The sequence below is a fragment of the Podarcis cretensis genome (genome assembly GCF_951804945.1).
Source record: "Podarcis cretensis genome assembly, chromosome: 6".
Classification (NCBI taxonomy): Eukaryota; Metazoa; Chordata; class Lepidosauria; order Squamata; family Lacertidae; genus Podarcis; species Podarcis cretensis.
This window is the reverse complement of record NC_137175.1, coordinates 32,089,030-32,107,909: the sequence shown is the minus strand read 5'-3', so window position 1 is coordinate 32,107,909 and position 18,880 is coordinate 32,089,030. Positions and strand designations below refer to the sequence as shown.

The following is an 18,880-nucleotide window of genomic DNA, read 5'->3' as shown; positions in this document are numbered from 1 at the left end:
GCTGTAGGAGCCTGGTGTAGGCCATGCTCCACATGCATTATAGCTTTTATATGCAGCACTCTATTAGAAACAATGTGCCTTTATTCCAGCATTGTCTGTATACAGCAAATTCACTGCCATATTATCCCATTTTAATAGCTTTCCTGAACTATTAACTAGTGTTTCTTCTAAGGCTTAAAGCCAAAACAAAGCAGCTCTTTATTTATTTATGGCATTTATATACCACACCTCATAAATATTCCAGGGCGGTTTACAATGCACTTCTATATCTACATTATACTAAAATTTCTATTTCATTTTCCCAGTCCAGTGGAGATGGCTTAAAGTGGCTAACGGTATATAGTAAACCACATCAAAAGCAAAAATAACCACAACCCCCCTCAACTGAAATATTCAAATAACATATGTAGACTGAAAACAGCACAAAAGAGCCTTCAGTCATGTCTCAATATGGCAGCAACTGCATCTTCCCATATAGTCCTTCACTGTGGGCAACTAAACTGGGTGCACCTTCTAGCCTTTGAGAAGGGTTTAACTTGTATAGGCCTTTGTGGCTAGAAGGCGGAAACCCAGGGCAGCAGTAAGGGGGAGAAGAACCAAGGTAAATGTGGCAGGTTATGTGCAACTGCCTCCCCAAGTGCAATACTGACTTAACATACAGAATGAAGTCTATCTCCTAACCCTAGCCTGCTCCTTAGCATGCACTTATTTCGTGTGGGGTGCTTGGAGTTGCCTCCGTGGGATACATGGTGCACTGCTGTCTCTTTGAGGTTCAACTTCTTCCTTTTTCTGTGCTCCCTCTTCTGAATATTTTTCAGTAATGTGAAGCTAAAATGTGTGATGAGGCCCAATCACCATGGCAAGCTTGTGGAAGTGCATGGCTTTTCTGCACGGAAGAGGTTTCAAGCAGCTTCTGGGTATTAGTCAGTTCATGAGAGGTGGCTCTTTGTTGGTCTGAGTGATAGTTGAGAAAGAAGTGCCAGTGTACTCTGACACTACAATAATATTATTGCACTCCAGTGTTGTCTGTTGCATGAACTGTTTCCAGTGGCCATAATAGGAACCAAAGTTACAATCTGGATAAAAATGGAAAGTAACTATTAAAAGCACATTCTTAAGTGTCAGAGAGGCTTGCTGGTTCTGCTTTCCAGCTAAAGCAAACTAAATAATAAACCATGGTGAGTGGAAGAGTTATGTCAACTGATAAAAGTTCAAGGGGTGGCAAAATAACAGCAACTTCTGTACTGCAGGATACGCATCTGCACATGAAAAACTATACGTTCACATTGGGCTAAGGGTTGCACTTCTTAGTGCCAAGTGTTTGCAATATGCATGGCTATATTTTGTGGAAACAGTGTCCTTTGCAACCAAAGTAATATCAATTAAAATTAATTTTAAATCTGTTTTCTCCTTTCCCCCCTTCCAGGTACAGTCTACTCTGCAGTATAGAGGCATTATGTACTCAGAGTGGAGGTCCCTACATCTTGTACTTCAAAATGATAAGGGTCACACCAGTGTACTTCACAGCTATCCTGACAATGTGGGGAGAGAAGTGGCAAATGCTGTTGTGCGTCCCCTTGGCCAAGTCTTAAATGCTCCATCAGCAGCTGGCAGTGAGAGTTTACTGAAAACAGACAAAGAAGTGAGTATACAAAACCTGTAGTTCCCCAGTTGAAGTACATATAGTCTCATCATTACAGGCATTTAAGAGGGCTATAAAGACCCATTTGTTTAGAACAACCTTCTCATTTATAGTTTCTATGATGTTCTGGTTTGATTTGGTGCTGAAATTATTTTAAAGCTTTTTTCTTTCTTTTGTAAGACTGTGTTGCTTATACGGCTGTGTTTGTTGGTATTTTATTGTCTATTGCGCTGTTCTTTTATGGTAGGGATGGGGAACCTGTGGCTTTCAAGAGGTTGCTGGACTACTTTTTGTATCCTTGACCATTGGCCATACTGGCTGGTACTGAAGGGAGTCCAACACCATCTGAAGGACCACAGGTTTGCAAGCTGTGCTGCATGGCAGAAATTTAGTTAGATATAGTGCTCATTATATTTGATATGTTGGAAGTCGTCCTGTGAGGGTTTAACCATAAAAAGTGGCATAAAAGTATATCTGATAAGTAGATTGGCCCAGCAACCCTATGTACAAGCACTTTATCTCTCACACAACACAAAGTGTGATCTTGGCATGAGCAACCTGGCTTGAATGTCAAGGTAACTTAACTGAAGGAAGTTAATGGAATCTACCTGATATTGGGTGATTCTCCCAGCAGACTCCCATCTCATGTTATTTGGGAGAGTTCTACCTTCTCGAGAGGCTCTTTGAGGTCTTCAAGTGTATGTGGGGCGAGAGGGTACAGGAAACTTGCATTTAGGCTACAATCCTGTACCCACTTAACTGTGAGCCCCCTTCAGCTGAGTGGGATTTACTCCTGAGTAGACATGTATTAGATCCAAAGTCAGGTGGATCTTAGAATCCAGGCCTACATGCTATAGCATTTCCAGGTTTAAAATAATACAGTTGTTAGAGGATGAATATTCTGTTATCTCTTACTGTGTATCCTTTGTATTTCCAGTGTTAACAGTGCTATGCTGTGGTGCTGGTTTTCATTTGGAAGAATCTACCAAATGGGGACACGTTAAAATATGGTCATGTAACTTTCCACTTCTTCTTCTCTTAGGTAAAATGGACCATGGAGGTAGTTTGTTATGGACTGACCCTCCCTTTAGATGGTGATACTGTAAAGCACTGTGTTGATGTGTACACAGACTGGATTATGGCTCTGGTCTTTCCTAAGGACTCAATTCCTCTACCTGTTATTAAAGAACCAAACCTTTATATTCAGAGCATTCTCAAACATCTACAAAATCTATTTGTACCAAGGTGAGAGCAGTGGAGAGTGAATTATTTCATGTAGGCAACATGATTACAAGCCAAGTTTAATTGTAACCAGCAGACATTTGTTTAGAAGTGTAGTTAAAAGAACTGTTGTTGTATTAACATGGAGGGTAAAAGAGCCCCATAATCTACTGTTTTGGAGGTTGGATTTTAACACTTGTGTATTTAAGAAAGCATATGTCCATAATTCGCAGTTGCAAAAAAAAGAGGGGGGAAAAGGATTTGAGAGGGTGCATGCTCTCTCTGGTGAAGATGTCAAAACTGGAATAAAAAGTTCATTTTGAAATTATCCAAATTTTATATGCGCATATCTCTGTTGCTGGATTTTGTGCTAATTGAAGTTGAAGCTTATTTGTCTTTCCTTTTTGTTTTTGTTAACGTGAGCAACAAAAAAAACAAAATGTATGTCTCTACTGCAGCAGGAACAGAGAAAAGAAAGCTGTCTGAGAATGTAAAATATTTATTCTAAACTATACCCTACACATTTTGAAGTATTGGGAACAGTCCCTGAAAAATAGTTTATCAACAACAATATTTTGTTACTTTCAAATATAATGGTCATCTACATTAATTCTTGCTTTGGGTACATTATAAGTGTGGAGGAAAGTGGGTTTTTATAGCCTTTCTGCTTTAAGTATGTGGATTAATCTCTGTCCTGAGCATTAGGCAATTTGAATACCATTGTCATGTGAACAGTATGAATGCACAGATGTACTTGTGGTATGCAGAAGTACAGACCCTGCATTTTCAGTGTCTTCTGTACAGACTGCATGGCAATTGGAATACCTAGGGCTGCCTAGTGGCTTGAACAAGAAGCAGAACAAGAGTCTGTTTGCCATTCAGTTTTCCCTGTAGGGAAGGAGTGAATGTCGGGGCAATCCATTGCCTCTTGGCTCCAGTGAAGTCTGGTGGCCACTGGCCACCAAAGAGCAAACAAGCTGCAGGCAGCTTTCATATTGGCATGCAAACATCACAATTCATTTACTTAGATTTTGCTGCCCTTCGGGCTCTACTTCATCTGATGCAATTTACTAGATTTGCCATAGGGCTATCTCAACTCAAGCCTGAACAAGCCTAATGCAAACCAGCACTCATGTATTCTGGCCCACAGGAGTTCGGTAGCTCCTGCCTGTGAAAACAGGAGATTTATTGTTCTCCTGTTAGGCCTACTATATGAAATTGGTAGTTTGTGTTCAACCTGGTGGATTACAAACTATCCTAGTCTATTGTGAATTTAGATGTTTTGCAAATCTTTCGAAGATGAGTGGCTTTTCTAAGATTGCGTGAAGATAGTTTAGCTCCAGCTTCATTTAAAAACAATTAGAGGTGCAAAACATCTGTTGTAAGAATGCCTCCAATCTCTTGTCTAATTTATCTTTGGTGGGGGGAAAGTACTCTGTTTATGCAGGCGTAAGTAATGTTTTTCTTCTTCTACAGGCAGGATCAGGGTACCAGTCAGATTAAACTATGTCTTCAAGTTTTGAAAGCTGTCCAGAAATTGGCTCGTGAGTCAAGCACTATGTCTAGAGAAACATGGGAGGTTTTATTATTGTTTCTACTACAGATTAATGATATTCTACTGGCAGCTCCAACAGTGCAAGGTTTGGGTCTTTACCTTTTCCCCATAACTGTTTATAGTGTGTGGCTTTGGCCTGAGTGTGACAATTAAAGAACCTTATCTTTTTTTCTTTCCTACCATTCAAAATTTAGAGGGACTATTGTCATGAAATGAATGGTGTTGAAATAATTATTCTCCAATTCTGATTCTGTTTAAATTCTTAATCTGGAATTGCTACAGGAATTGAATGATACTTCCATTTCTATTACCATTGGAAGCAGATGCCGCTTTTACTGACATGTTGTTGCTAAGGCCTTTTTACTACCTCTTGTTTATTCATTCAGAGATGCTCTAGGGCTAGGCAGTGATTTCTAGGCTTCAACACTGTCATAGGGAGTGGAGCTGCCCTCTGACAAGCAGCCATCTTTTCTTGTAATGGTGAAGTTGAAGTAGCAGGCAGAGCTTGTGCCATCAGCTGTGCAGTGCTCTTCCCCAACTCCAAAAATGGGAGGAAAGATGAAGGTTATTTGCTAGCTTCATAGCCAAGGCACCTGGAGAGCCTTGGCCATTCAGAGTCTAACGAGCAAAAAATCCCTCTTTCTGCTAAGTTGAATGTAGCCTAAAAGCTACTCAAGATGCCTTCAAACAGTGCACAAACCTGGCATACTGCCTCTCTGCCTGCTTTCCCTTGAGAAAAGGCAGAAAGGGCTTGCTGGGAGAGAAGGGGCACAGGGCTTGACAGGCAGGAGGCTGGTGGCTGCAACTTCTGTCTTGTCCAGCAAGAGCCCTAGCACTGAGAAGCTGAGAAACTGCCCTGGCTGTGGATGCATCCACTTCTTACTGTTTTCTAATAAGTTTGCAATCTTTAGGCATACATTAAGGCTGCCATATACTGCATACCAATGCTGCATTGTTTTGGAATTCATGCATAAATTAAGATAGGATATTTCCCTCCACATCCATTCCTATGTTTCATCTGGTTAGAGTGTTCTTTCTTGTCTTCCAATTCTTAAATTTGAAATTCTTACATTTTTAAGTGCATGAACATTCTAGAGTGCTCTTGATGTTCTCTATGATAGATCTTTAGCTGTGTTAACATTTGCCATCTAATAATATGTGAATTACTTATTTTAGATTAATATTTAAAAATAGGAATAGGATTTGAGGTAATTATTCTTTTTAATCACGGAAAGTCTACAAACCCAAGACAATTTTAACTTTACTTTTCCATTCAAATAATTTCACACTTTGCACATCAGTTTATTTTGATAAGATCCCCAATATCCGATTGCTGTTTTTCTCCAAGGAATATTTGGAAATTTTTTCTTCAGTGATGATAAAAAGAAACCCCACAGGTAATTTTTTTTAAGCCTTTTTCTCTGTTTTATTTCTTTTGTAGGCGGTATTGCTGAGAATTTGGCAGAGAAGCTGATTGGTGTGCTGTTTGAAGTCTGGTTACTAGCCTGTTCCCGGTGCTTCCCCACACCACCTTATTGGAAAACTGCCAAAGAGATGGTAGCAAACTGGAGGCATCATTCGGCAGTGGTGGAGCAATGGAGCAAAGTAATCTGCGCCCTTACAGCCAGGTAGCTGAAAACCTATTGCTTTTTTTTTTTCATACGTCAGCCTGCCACTGTACACTAATGTAGTTATTTCCATTTTTATGTACAGTGGTACCTCAGGTTACATACGCTTCAGGTTACAGACTCTACTAACCCAGAAATAGTGCTTCAGGTTAAGAACTTTGCTTCAGGATGAGAACAAAAATCATGCACTGGCTGCGCGGCGGCAGCAGGAGGCCCCATTAGCTAAAGCGGTGCTTCAGGTTAAGAACAGTTTGAGGTTAAGTACGGACCTCCGGAACGAATTAAGTACTTAACCCGAGGTACCACTGTAGTATGTTTTAGTAGAATCTCTCCCTTCACCCTCAAAAATCCATCATTTTGCTACAGAAAAGGGGGACTGCTTTTCACTCTCAGGTACCACACTTGACTGTGCCCCATGTATTAAAAATAAGTTTTAAACTTGGTTCTTGGACCTAGTTCTTACCGAGGAGGCAAAAACCTGTGCCTGGGAAGTAATACAGTGGTACCTCGCCGAGTGTCCGGGATCCATTCCAGAGCCCCAGACGTTCGACTAAAAAGACGCTCAACAGAGCATCTCTCTGCGCGTGGAACGGTTTTGCGCTTCTGCGCATGCACGAAGCAGCAAACTCAGAAGTAACCCATTATGGTACTTCTGGGTTTGCCACGAACGTCCGCCGAAATGGACAACGTTCGCAGAGGTACGACTGTATTTCACAATATAGGTCAGAGCTCCTGTGATGGAATGCTCCACCATATATTTAAAAAGAATGCCAGCACATAGTAAATTGACATGTCAGGGAGAAGCCAGCATTCTGACTCGGGATTACCACCTCAGTGAGAACTTGGCACCAGTGTCCTGTCCAGTCTGGAATGCATATCATTGTTGGTCAATAAACTGAGGTGGAGAGAAGGGACTGTTTACAGTGTGTGTTTTTATTTTTAATGAAGACCTGAAATAGACCTAATCTATCTGATCTTATTTTATGAAAGGCAGGGGCTGAGAGAACACTCTCAACATTTTTGTTCTCCTTTGTTTCTGTTTAACATCCTGATCCAAAGTGTGAACTCTTTGACAACTGACATAACCAGACAGTATTTGTTTCTGGTATAGCTTTTTCTTGTCACTTTTGTTTGTAGTAAATGGCAAGCTCTGTGTCTCCCTTTCACAAAACACTTCTTTGCACATATTTTGGTTTCTCTGTTGTCCCTATTTGTATCTGGAGTTAGCTTTTTTTGGATGCAGGAACTGCAGCATTAATTCAACTCTTTATTAGGTTGAAAATGGCATACTTTCTGGGCAAACCACATGTCAAAAATGATAGAAAGAGCACAATTGTAATATCTCAAGTTGATGGTTGGTGAATGGTTTAGAATGACACATGGGCTTCTCTTCACTGGCCTCCACCAGTGAGGTGGATTCCAACCTGGAGGAAGCCCCATGCTTCACCATAGTGAGAGGGAAGCAGATATCTCCAATGAAATATGGATGCATCGTTTATAAATAGGCAGAGTGAAATCATGCAGAACTACAAACTCACCGATAGTCTGACTTTTCCTCCAGATTGCTACGTTTTACATATGGGCCATCGTTCCCACCTTTTAAAATCCCTGATGAAGATGCCAGTCTGATTCCTCCTGAAATGGATAATGAGTGTGTTGCCCAGACTTGGTTTCGCTTTTTACATATGCTGAGGTACTGTATATAACAAAAAGCATGCAATGTTAGTAGCGTATTTATCAAAATTTGATACGTTATATATGTGAATGAGTCCTCTTGGGGGTCTGGTTTATTGGAATCAGATGCCCTAGTTGTGGAAGGGGTGTATAATATTGTGGCAGATGCCTCACAGGTGCCTGTGACAAGATCCAACTCATAGTAGGTTCAGTTCCTAGATCTGTCTGCCTAGCTTGCCTGTGATAGAGATACAGTAGTACCTCTACTTGCGTTCACCTCCGGTTACATATCCTTTGGGATACATACGCTGCAAACCCAGAAGTATTTTTCTGGGTTTCATCCCATGCCCATGTGCAAAAGCGCTAAACCACACCATGTGTAGAAGCAGCACCTCCGGTTGTGAATTCCTCGGGATGCGACCGGAGCTCTGGAATGGATCCCGTTCGCAACCAGAGGTACCACTGTATAGTCATTCTGGAATTTAGTACCTGATACTTGTTTGTCTTCATCTATTCTCCTGAACACCATGTATAGTTTTGCCCTTCAGCATTTCATTCATGGCTTCAGATGCTTTTTGTTTGCAATTCTGTATGCCCTTCATTTTTGTTCCCTTCAGATATTTAGCAGCTACACACACTGAGTAGCCTATTTTTATGTACCTTAGTGCTTCCTTGTCTCTCCAGTTGCATGGGGTCTTGCAATACTGTCTCATTTCATGCTCCTCAGCTGGAGGCAAAGATCATGTGCCCCAGGGTAACTGCTGCTAATAGTACTTTAAATTTGCAGAAGACTTCAGCATTTTTGTTTGCTGGGTGTAGTTGATCACTGTCATTATAAACAGATGCTGTCAACTTCTTTAAAACTTCCATAAAATTTAAAGCAACTTTGAAAAGTAGTGTGAGAGAAGGTAGCTAAAGAATAATAGGAAGTGGATACTTGTGAAATATTCAAAAGTGGCAAACATAGTACAGTGATTTGTCTATCTTTTAATTGGTAGGTTTAATCTTATAAAGGCTACTTGTTTTTCGACATCTCTAACTCGTAGGAGAGCTTTTTTTAAAAAATGAACATTTTATAATTTCAATATTTAGTGTGTTTTACTTTTTACATCTGTTAAATGTATTATGATTAAACAGAGTCTTTTCTCTCCCTTGCAGTAATCCTGTGGATTTGAGTAATCCAGCAATTATAAGCTCAACCCCCAAATTTCAGGAACAGTTCCTGAATGTGAGTGGAATGGCTCAGGAATTGAATCAGTATCCCTGCCTTAAACATCTGCCTCAAATATTCTTTCGTGCTATGCGTGGGATCAGTTGCTTAGTGGATGCATTTTTAGGTAACATTTTCTACTCTTAATATATAGGATGTTACTTGCCTTTTTGTAAGCAACTCAAATAGATGTTAATACTTTGTATTGGTACATCTAATATTTCAGATGTTTGTCTGCGGGGCTGTTTTGTGTTAATCATCATTTTCTCCTTGTCATCTGTGCAGCAACTGTATTCTATTTTCATCAGTTGGGAACCAGTGACTTCTGGATCAAATTGAGCTCCCAGTTCTGGTACCATCTGCCCCTCTCACCTATCCAACCCCACAATCTCAAAATAGGTTTGGATGAACAGCTTTGGGGGCAATGAGGCCCTTCCAACAAGATATTGGGGTTTGATCTGCAACCTCCCCTATTCCCTTTTTGGAATGGTCCCCAGCAAAACTAATTCCTAAATAGGGCTCCCATATCTTGCTTAGAGGTTCTGAAAAGTAATTGATAATATGTTCAGCTAGATGCCTTAAAACTTGTCATGATTTCAACTTGTTATCTCCAATAGAATTTCATTCTCAGGAGTTTCTCAGCCGTTGTGTTTGGTGTTAATTAAAACTGCCTCTTCTTGTGAAACCATAAATGCTTTTACTAAATATTCATTTTCCTGAAAAACTGCTTTATGGAAATGTTTCCATTGCAGTACATAATATAGTAGCAATATAATTTCTTTTTTCTCCAGGAGTTGCTGTCTTTACAACCAGTGGGTGTGAAAGATTACCCAGATATGGTATTAAAACTTGTTGGACTCTCCTGGGTGACAAGAATCTGGGGCAGGGGTGATGATTTTAACAGTGGTTGGGGTTTGCATCAAATCCTGGAAAGCTGCAGTATTCTGTCATGATAGAAATTTTCTATTAAATTGATGTGGTTCTTCTTAAAGACAATGCTTCAAAAGTTTCTAGTTCTATTTTAAAAAATGGTTGGCATACAGATACTCTTGCAACAAAAAATCTGCTTGGTTGCAGCATTATGGGTTACACATTTTAAATATGAACAGTAGGTTGGTCATTTAAAAAATAACCACCACCCAAATTGTTAGTATCTCTTGCAATATGGTATAAGTCTCTCTCACTGTAACAAGCAGACGTGCTATTTTAAAAACATAACTTTAATACCTTGTCCATGATTAAATATGTGAGGTCTTGCAATTAAGGGGTTGAATCCAATGTAGTGCTAAATAAGTCACTCTGTTAATGCAAGCATTTTGTGCAGATTTGGAGACAACCTGGGGGCAGCGGGTAGGGGAAGTCTGTTGAGTAAATCCTTGCGCTAATGGAATGTGTGCATTGGATACCACCCAACCTTTCTACTGAGATTTGTCTATATGCAGATTTATGACACAGCTGTGATGAAATGATCTCTGTCTTGAAGCTGGGCTGATGGATATTGGATTATGGAGAATTGATTATTTAATTTTTATACAGCTAAATATATTAAAAATATATCTATAAGTGGTGTACAAAAAACTGAAGCAACGACTGACAACTTAAAATACTACAAAAATACACAGTTAAATATAAAAACATTACATTAATATAAAGTGACATATATATATATATATATATATATATATATATATGTTCCTTTCCTTCCTAACACTAACACACCCTCCCTCTCAGCCTCCAGGTTCTCACCTAAGGGCCCAAACAAACTCTCAGCTTACCCACAAAAGTCTCTCAATGAGAAGAGTTCTTGGAACTCTTCAGTGAACATCGCCCTAGTTTCTTATTTTAGACTTGCTGTTTATGGGCAGGCCCAAGGTGGATGGAACTTCCTCAGGATGCCCACAGCTGTGTCCCATCCGCTGCATGCTCCACACCCAGTTCCAGGTATAGCAGGCCTTGTTGAGTTTTCCAGAGGGTCCAAAGGTAGGAAAAGCCCCCCCTCCCAGCTCTTTCTTTGTACTCTGTCCTGTCCTCCTCTTCCAGCTGCCGGAGAAGGTGGACTCTTTACAGAAACTGAACAGTTTGGTCCTTCTACTTTGAAGAATGTTGTTTAAAGCCTGTTGCAGTATGAGAGAGAGAGCGCTTCTTCTTAATTATGAGGAAACCATATAATTCATATTAACATGACCATTTAATTTTTTTAAATTTTTAATAACAAAGTCTGAATTCTTGGATGAATTGTTCTTCATAACAGAATACTGCTTCTTTGTTTATGAAATGTAGCACAGTTCCTTTTCAATTGTGCTAATCATTATACCAAGGCAGATGGAAGAGTACTGCCAATCACAGACTTGTAAATTGCTTCTGTCCTCTTATTATCCATTACTTAAGGTTGTTTTTTTCCTGATATTCTGCTTGTCAGTAAAGAACTGTTGTATGAATAGCATGCACTTGTGACTTGAAAATGTTATAGAACTGTGGGTATTTAACAAACCTGAGTCCTTCATGCATCATGAATAGCGCTTACCTTGATGCAGATGCTTTATACTCCTCCATGAGTAATACTGAAATGTTGAAAACAGAACAAAGAGGATAATTTGCCTGAGAGGGAGATGCAAGCGAGCATTGAGGCCTTGTTATGTAATGTTGCAATGCTATTTACACTTAGCTGGGAGTGTAGGATAGTATAGGTTTGGGGAATGTCAGGTTGGCAGTGGGCCTGTGATACATGAGAATTCACCAAAATGAGAGAGATGAAACTGCAGGACCCTTTTAGTAGCTTTACCTTCTATACTAATCTCTGCTACTACAAATATCTGTGTCACCATTCCCTGTATGCGTACTTTTCTTACAATAAACGAGTGTAGAGGGCCCTCCAAAATATTAATAAGATCAACATTTGCCTGCCTATTAATTATTGTGAAAGAACTGTTTGAACTAATTGCTTCTCAAAGATAAGTATTGTTTTTACTGTCATTTTGCTTTCCAAAGGATTAAATGTGATATCCAGTGTAACGGTGGCACAAAAGAAATTAGCATTTGTGTTGTTTCACTAGTGATTTCTGTTTGTGCAAGCGGTTGCACAAACGCTTCTTTACCGAGTAGCACACAATAATGTTATAAACAATGTGCACTAGCAGTTAGTAGTATCTTTCAGAAGTAGAAATCGGCCATTTGATACACCAATTGGAGAAGGTTGAAAACAGGGTTTCCACTAGGGGCAGACAAACCAGGAACAGGGCTTAGACACAGAGCTGCTAAGCCAAACTGTGTGTTAGTTCACAGCAAGACAGTGGCAGCAGGACCAAAGCTCCAGGAATGTACATGTTTGCTTGTTAGCACTAAGCTATGGTTTGGCTTAACATGCCTGACTCAAGCTGGAGGCTTGTCTGGGAGAGATAAGCTGCGAGCCTGGATTTAGACATCATGCTGAGCCAAACTTGCAGCAAGACTAGATGAGGAGCAAATCTGTTGTAGTCTGCTCCCGAGGAACCTGCGTGCTTGCTTGATAGCACTAAGCCACCATTTGGCTTAAGCTTATATTCCTTAGCTATCTTAGTTTAATGGAAAGAGATTTATCCTTTTAAAAAAAGTCAATTGCAGCCTGTTTCTGCTAGATCAAAATGAACTGACAGTGGCAATAACATGGCTGGAAAGAAAGTGGCTTTCGGGCGGCCTTTGTTCCTCTTTGCTTCCTGTTGGTCTTCTTACTCTTCCCACCTTAGGTGCAAATGTGCGTGTTGCTCCCTTTTGAAAGGTAAGCAGCAGTCTTGTATGTAGTTACCTAAATACTTTCCTCGATCACTTTTCAATCTTAACTAAAAACTAATTTCAAAACAAGATCTTTTTTAACACTGGTGCTGGTATGGGAGGAATTAATGGATATATGTGCGTTACTACTTTGCTGTTTAAATGCCCAGTGCGTTGGATTTTAAAAGAACTTAATGCTGAGATTCCCCTTTTTCTTTTAGGTATTTCAAGGCCTCGGGCAGATAGTGCTCCGCCCACACCAGTAAACAGATTGAGCATGCCCCAGACTACAGCTGTCAACACAACTCCACCTCACAACCGAAGGCATCGAGCTGTAACTGTAAATAAGCCAATGCTGAAAAACAGCACAGTGAGTATTTACGCTTAGTAAAGCAATGGTTTTATATGGTTTATGTAAGAGAAGATTGTGGTGTCAGACATGACTGAGTATATGACTTTTCAAAAATTATTCTCTAATGGGATTATTCCCATCTCTCCTTCCAATAGGCTAACACCGCTCACGCTTCCAAAGTACAACACCAGCCATCTTCCACTTCTCCACTATCGAGCCCAAACCAGACTAGCTCTGAGCCTCGACCGCTTCCTGCTCCCCACAGGCCAAAAGTCAACAGTATATTGAACCTCTTTGGATCGTGGCTATTTGATGCAGCCTTTGTTCACTGTAAGCTTCATAATGGAATTAACAGAGACAGCAGTATGACTGGTAAATATTGCCTTTCCATTCTGAACACTCCCTCCTTTGCTGGCACTTCCTACCTGCAAGATTAACTCCTCTGGCTAACCAAAACAGAAATCTGACAAAGCAGCATGATTAACTGATGTCCAATATCATGTTAACCTCTTGCTTTTCTACATAATATAGGAACTAAAATAGCTAATTTGTGATTGGGTCAAATGTTACTGCAGAAACAAAATTTAAGATTTGCCCGCATGTTAGCCTGAAGAATATAATAAAGCCGAGGGAAGCATTAAAAAGCACAATTTTGGGAGCAACTTCCCATACTTTGAATCACTTAAAGCAGTTCATTAGTAGGGGTGGCAGGCAAGCATCATAACAGGACCTGCCTGCATTATTTGGTCTTTGTTTAACTTTACTTTTGAGAGATAATTAGTTTAGTTTTCATAAATGGCCCCACAGTGAAGCATGTGCATTCCAGTGGTTGGTCAAATACTTAAACTTCAAGGGTTCTGTAAGTTGTAGCTTTCAAATCTCCCTAACTACTGCACCAATTTCATTTTTTGTTTTCTCATTGTTTTCCTAATTTCTGTTTTCGGAGCTATCCGTAGACATATGACAGAGGTGATCTCCAACTGAGATAAATGAGTTCATTACAGCAAATGTGTTGTGTTGGGCTTCGTTGCAGGAAACAAAAAGGCTTGTCGTCACAATCATATTATGCCAAAGTTGAATTCCTTGTTGCTCTGCTATGAAATGTTCTATCTGAATAAGACAATTCATAATAGCAAGGACTAGTGGTAAAGGTGGGGTTTCAAGTCTAGCTAGTTTACATAACTTTCATTAACATCTTACAGCCTGTCTGTTCCCACGTGTGTAGAAAATATATGTCTGTCCTGGTGAATGGCATGTGTAGACCCAAGGAGCTTTAGTGGAGAATGAATTCCAGTAGTCCACAGAGCTTGCACAAGGGCAGCTCAGTTGCCTTTAGGAAATCAAAGCAAAACCACATATTACATCCTCTAGAGTTGTCCGCTTAACCATATAGATTTAATAGAAATCATATACAACTGTGAACTACTATTGGGTTGAAAGAAAAATGACATCTCTAAAATTTCACATGTTGATCTATTATTCTCTCTCTTTTGAGGTCTTGAGGCATATTTAAAAGTGTTACAAAACACTTTTGCAAGTGTTTGATCCTATGATGAAAATATAAAACAATTATTGAGTGCAAATGTCAGCATTGCATTAGTCAATATCACTTTAGTTTGCTTTCCTAGTGCTCAGATTATATTGAGAAATCTGGCTTTAGGGAGGCATGTTTACTAGAGTATTGAGAGCCATGTTGTCTTTTCTATGTATTGGCCATTTTTCATTACTTCATCTAAATCTGTTTCAGTAACTACAGTTCTATTTTGATGTTGTCGAGGCAGTAGCAGTACCATCTTGTTTTTCACTCTCCAAAGAAATATGTGGTGCATAAGGAACTCTTGATAAATTGCCACACATCTTTCTCTGTCCTAGATTTATTGATATAACATGCCCATGGGGTATTGTGGAGCACATGTCCGTGATTCATAATTTTCACTTGTGTGTTATCTCCACTTTGTAGTGCTGTATCTCCTTAGTTCTTAGATAAGGGGCTCTAGTCCAGTGGTAGACCCCATGCTTTATTATTTGTTGGTTTCAATTTGTGTGCCGCTTTTCCATATAAATGTGCCCAGGGCACAATATGGCAACAAAACACCTCCAAATAAATACATCATTCAGTAATACTCTAAATGCAAATTCACTTCAAAAAAATATATGACAGCCCAAATAATTCAGCTTGATAGTATGGATATTATAATATTTTAAATTCATTATAGAATAAATTATAAATCATTAAAGCAAGTAAATTGATACCAGGAAGTTAAAACATATAAACCAGAATGATGAACATTTCCAGTAGTTAGTACACTGCAGTGCTAGTAAATAAAGTGCATGATTTTTTTTTCTATAGTGTGCACATCGTACCTAACAGCTTGGTCATATACTCTTAAAGTGCACAAGGATCACCTCTCATTCATCCTTGCAGGGGAGCCACAATTTCGTTGACAACAGATGGCTTCAATCACCTCTTTCAGTCTGGCTTCTCACCCCAAACTGCTATTAAAGCCATCAGAAAAGCACAGAAATTTAGATTGTGTATATGAAGCACACCTCTTACATGGGGGGGGGGCACACCCAGCATTCCTCCCTTTCCTGTCCGAAAGAATGAGATCTGTAACTAACAAAACAATGAGAGTGCTCACCCACTGCCTTCTGAGGCTTCCCAAACTTCTGGCTTCATTTAAAACAAAGCAACAAAGGCCTATATACTGCTGTGATGCCCAAAGGGAGACTTGTGACCTGCCAAGGCCCCCCTAAATTTGTCCATTAAAAAAGCTTTTAAAAAAATATTAACAGACCAATTCCACGGTCCCCTGTTGTGATTCTGTAATGCCAATTTTGGGGGGAGAACTTCCCAAGACCACTTTAAATTTGTTAATAATAATAATAAATTGTCCACAGCCACTCCTACACTTTGGTCACACCCACTTTTGGACTTTGTCCATGCCATCTCCCTTTATAATTGAAACATTACTTTGTTCCAATATTTTGATTTAGTGAGAGTTGTGTGTCTTTCCCCCCTGCAGAATTGTAGTGGAAAACTTAAGTTGAGTGTTTCATCACTTTGCAGTGTTACCTGTCTACCCATTTGCATAATCACATACTGTTTGGAATAAGCTTTCCCCCTTCAGTGTAGCCACTATTTTATTTTATTTTATTTTAATTGCTTCAAAGATTCTTTGTCATTTGACCCTTCAGCAGTAGACTAGAAAGTGAATCATGCATTGATGAAAAAAATTTCCCGATGTTGATGTCTTTTTGTAACCCTTGCATCTGAATAGACAAGCAGTTGTGGCCAATGCAAAGCAAGCAGTTGCTTAAAAGAAGCATTGGTCTTTTGCTGTAGGAGGTGTAGAAGTGCAATTCAAAACACCTCCACAGTAGAATATGGAAGGTACCTGTTGACAGCAGCTACAGATTGCAGAACCCTTGAAGAAACAGAGGAAGAGCCCTCACTTTCTATCTGAATTATTCTCATATTCTTAAGGGTTGCAGGGAACCCTTTGATAGAACACAGAGAAACTAGATGGCTGTTCACACAATATTTGAAGCCAGGTGGGATGGGGTGGGGTTTGGAGGAGAGAAGCTGTGATCCAGATGTTGAAATGTAATTCCCATCATCCCTGCCTGATAGACAGGCTGGCTGGGGGCTGATAGAAGTTAGAATCCAACAATATCTGGAGGGCCACAGGTTTACCATCCATGTGGGAACTGCTTTGTACAAATAGTTATTTGGGATTCATTGAAAACAAGCAGTGGGTTGTAACAGGCTAAGTTTTACTCATAGTAGAGCCATTGAAATTAATGGACCTAAATTAGCTATGTCTCTTAATTTCTGAACAGGGCTAACATTGAATTCAACTCAGCACCTCCCCACTCCCACATGAATCCCTTTTCGTGATTGGTGATACTACAATGGGAAAAATCTTCCAATGCCATCTACAAAGCCAAGCAAGGCACTTGGCTGTTTTTATACTAAGAAACTAGCAGGCTGAAACAACGAGTTTCTAAGATTATTTGCAATCTTCTAGCTTTCCCTTTTCCACAAAGTGAGGATAAGCCTGAGTTCCATTCTACCCTGTACTTCTTTTGACTAAAAGGAAATGGTTGGGCCACCTTGTATGGAAATTTCATATAAGTAATGTGTGGGATAATCAGACAGTGGTGAGCTGGTTGCTTGTATTTTTTTCTCCTCCACCCCCAATGATTTCCTTTTAGTGCAGATTTTCAGCTGGTGGTATATGAAATAAAGCAAAATACTGCCTGAATTGTGAAGGGGCAATATTTCTACTACAAATATTGAATGTACATTAATATAGATACCTAACCCTTACAGCAGTATATTTTTTCTAACTTTTGTTCATTGTTCTGCATGAAATCATAATTTTAGACCCTAATGCTAATTTCCTGTGTGTTTAACAAGCCTACTAGACCATAAGCTTTGAATCAGTTTTTCAAAAACCTAAAAAGCTGCTTAACTTGTTGTTACAATTTCACCATCTTTAAAGTATTTTATAACTACTGCTGTCCTTTGATTTGTTTCCATTTTATTTCTATTATCTTGCAGCATCTTTTATCCAAATTCTTCTTTCTTATAAATCTTGTAAGTAGGAACTAGTAGCTTCTCTTTAATTGCAGTCATTTTTTTCTTTTTTCCATAATCCCATTTTTTTTAATTTTTATCATCATCATCCCTTGTAGCTTTTGCTCTTTACATGGGAAAGACAAATAACTGTGTGTGGCTTTTTAAATGGGGAAGATTGTTGGCAAAAGCAAATTAATCTGCCTGAATCAGTCCCATCATTTTCTGTACTCTAGTCTGTGATCATGTCATGAATTTAAGGACTTTGCACTAACCGTGTTCTTTTCTTAAAGCTTATTTTTATACAGAACTAGTATTTTGATTTGTATGCATTTTGCATGTAGTTTCCCCCCCTAATTATAATAATTTGCTGGATAGTTTATTCAGGACAAAAATGGCTCATGGGAAGACGCATAAAGATTTGGGCTTAGCTTTCTAAAATATTTTTTATTTTAAAAAAATCAGTGAAGAATTTTTAAAAAAACAACAGTACATCTGACCTTGGCATGCTTCTAAATTGTCAATCTGTAAAATTTGTAACATTCAACAAAATCATGAGCAGAGCTTCTGTTTGTAAGACTAGCTGATTTAGGCTGCAATCCTATGCACACTTACTTGCGAGCAAGTCTGATTTGAATTCAGCGAGACTTCCTTTTGAGTAAACATGCTTAGGATCAGACTGCAAATGATTTGTGCCCGGAGTTCCCTTAATAGCGTAGGCTTGTTCTTACTTAGTTGCTTTAGGATTGGTGGAATTAGACTTGTGAATGTCGATCCAATTTTATAATTGGATTATAAAATTCTCTAGAAATTTCAAAGCAGCTTTCAGAAATCGGGCAAACCACTATAGAAATGACATTCTTCTTGACCACTTCCTCCTATCTGGCTGACAATGAGAATTTTTTTGTATAGGGCATCACTGACAATATAGGATTATAAATGTATGAAACTAGACTTTTGTTGAGGAAAAGATAGTCAGAGCTTCTGGGTGGATTTTAAAATAAATTGATTGAAGAGATTCAGGCACAGCTTCTACATATGCGCAGGAGCTTCCATCTTTGCTCTTAGCTTCTGAGGTCCCACCTTTCCACCACCACCCCTTGTGCTTCTCACAAAAAGGAATCCAGAAGGTGGTAGAGCTATGGGGCAGTCTCTGATAGAGCGTGAAGATCTGTAGACTAAAAGGGGGCATCTTTATATGAATGTGGAGGGCATCGGCATTTTCTGTAGGGCTGTGGATCCTAACCCTTCTTCCTGAATAGCACACCC

General features: G+C 39.3%; 1 protein-coding gene across 4 annotated transcripts in view; it reads left to right on the top strand.

Annotated features, from left to right (window-relative positions):
* The window catches only part of RALGAPB (Ral GTPase activating protein non-catalytic subunit beta), a 55,816-nt gene that overhangs the window by 10,166 nt on the left and 26,770 nt on the right, over positions 1 to 18,880 (top strand). For 2 of the 4 annotated variants that reach the window (XM_079978845.1, XM_079978844.1), the window contains exons 2-10: positions 1,427 to 1,642; positions 2,685 to 2,887; positions 4,340 to 4,503; positions 5,860 to 6,046; positions 7,608 to 7,739; positions 8,879 to 9,057; positions 12,899 to 13,047; positions 13,185 to 13,401; positions 17,597 to 17,632. In XM_079978845.1, the coding sequence (XP_079834971.1) occupies positions 1,457 to 1,642; positions 2,685 to 2,887; positions 4,340 to 4,503; positions 5,860 to 6,046; positions 7,608 to 7,739; positions 8,879 to 9,057; positions 12,899 to 13,047; positions 13,185 to 13,401; positions 17,597 to 17,632 (1,453 nt within the window). In that variant the 5' untranslated portion in view covers positions 1,427 to 1,456. The remainder of the gene's footprint in view (positions 1 to 1,426; positions 1,643 to 2,684; positions 2,888 to 4,339; positions 4,504 to 5,859; positions 6,047 to 7,607; positions 7,740 to 8,878; positions 9,058 to 12,898; positions 13,048 to 13,184; positions 13,402 to 17,596; positions 17,633 to 18,880) is intronic. The other 2 variants (XM_079978847.1, XM_079978846.1) reach the window with 1 other exon arrangement.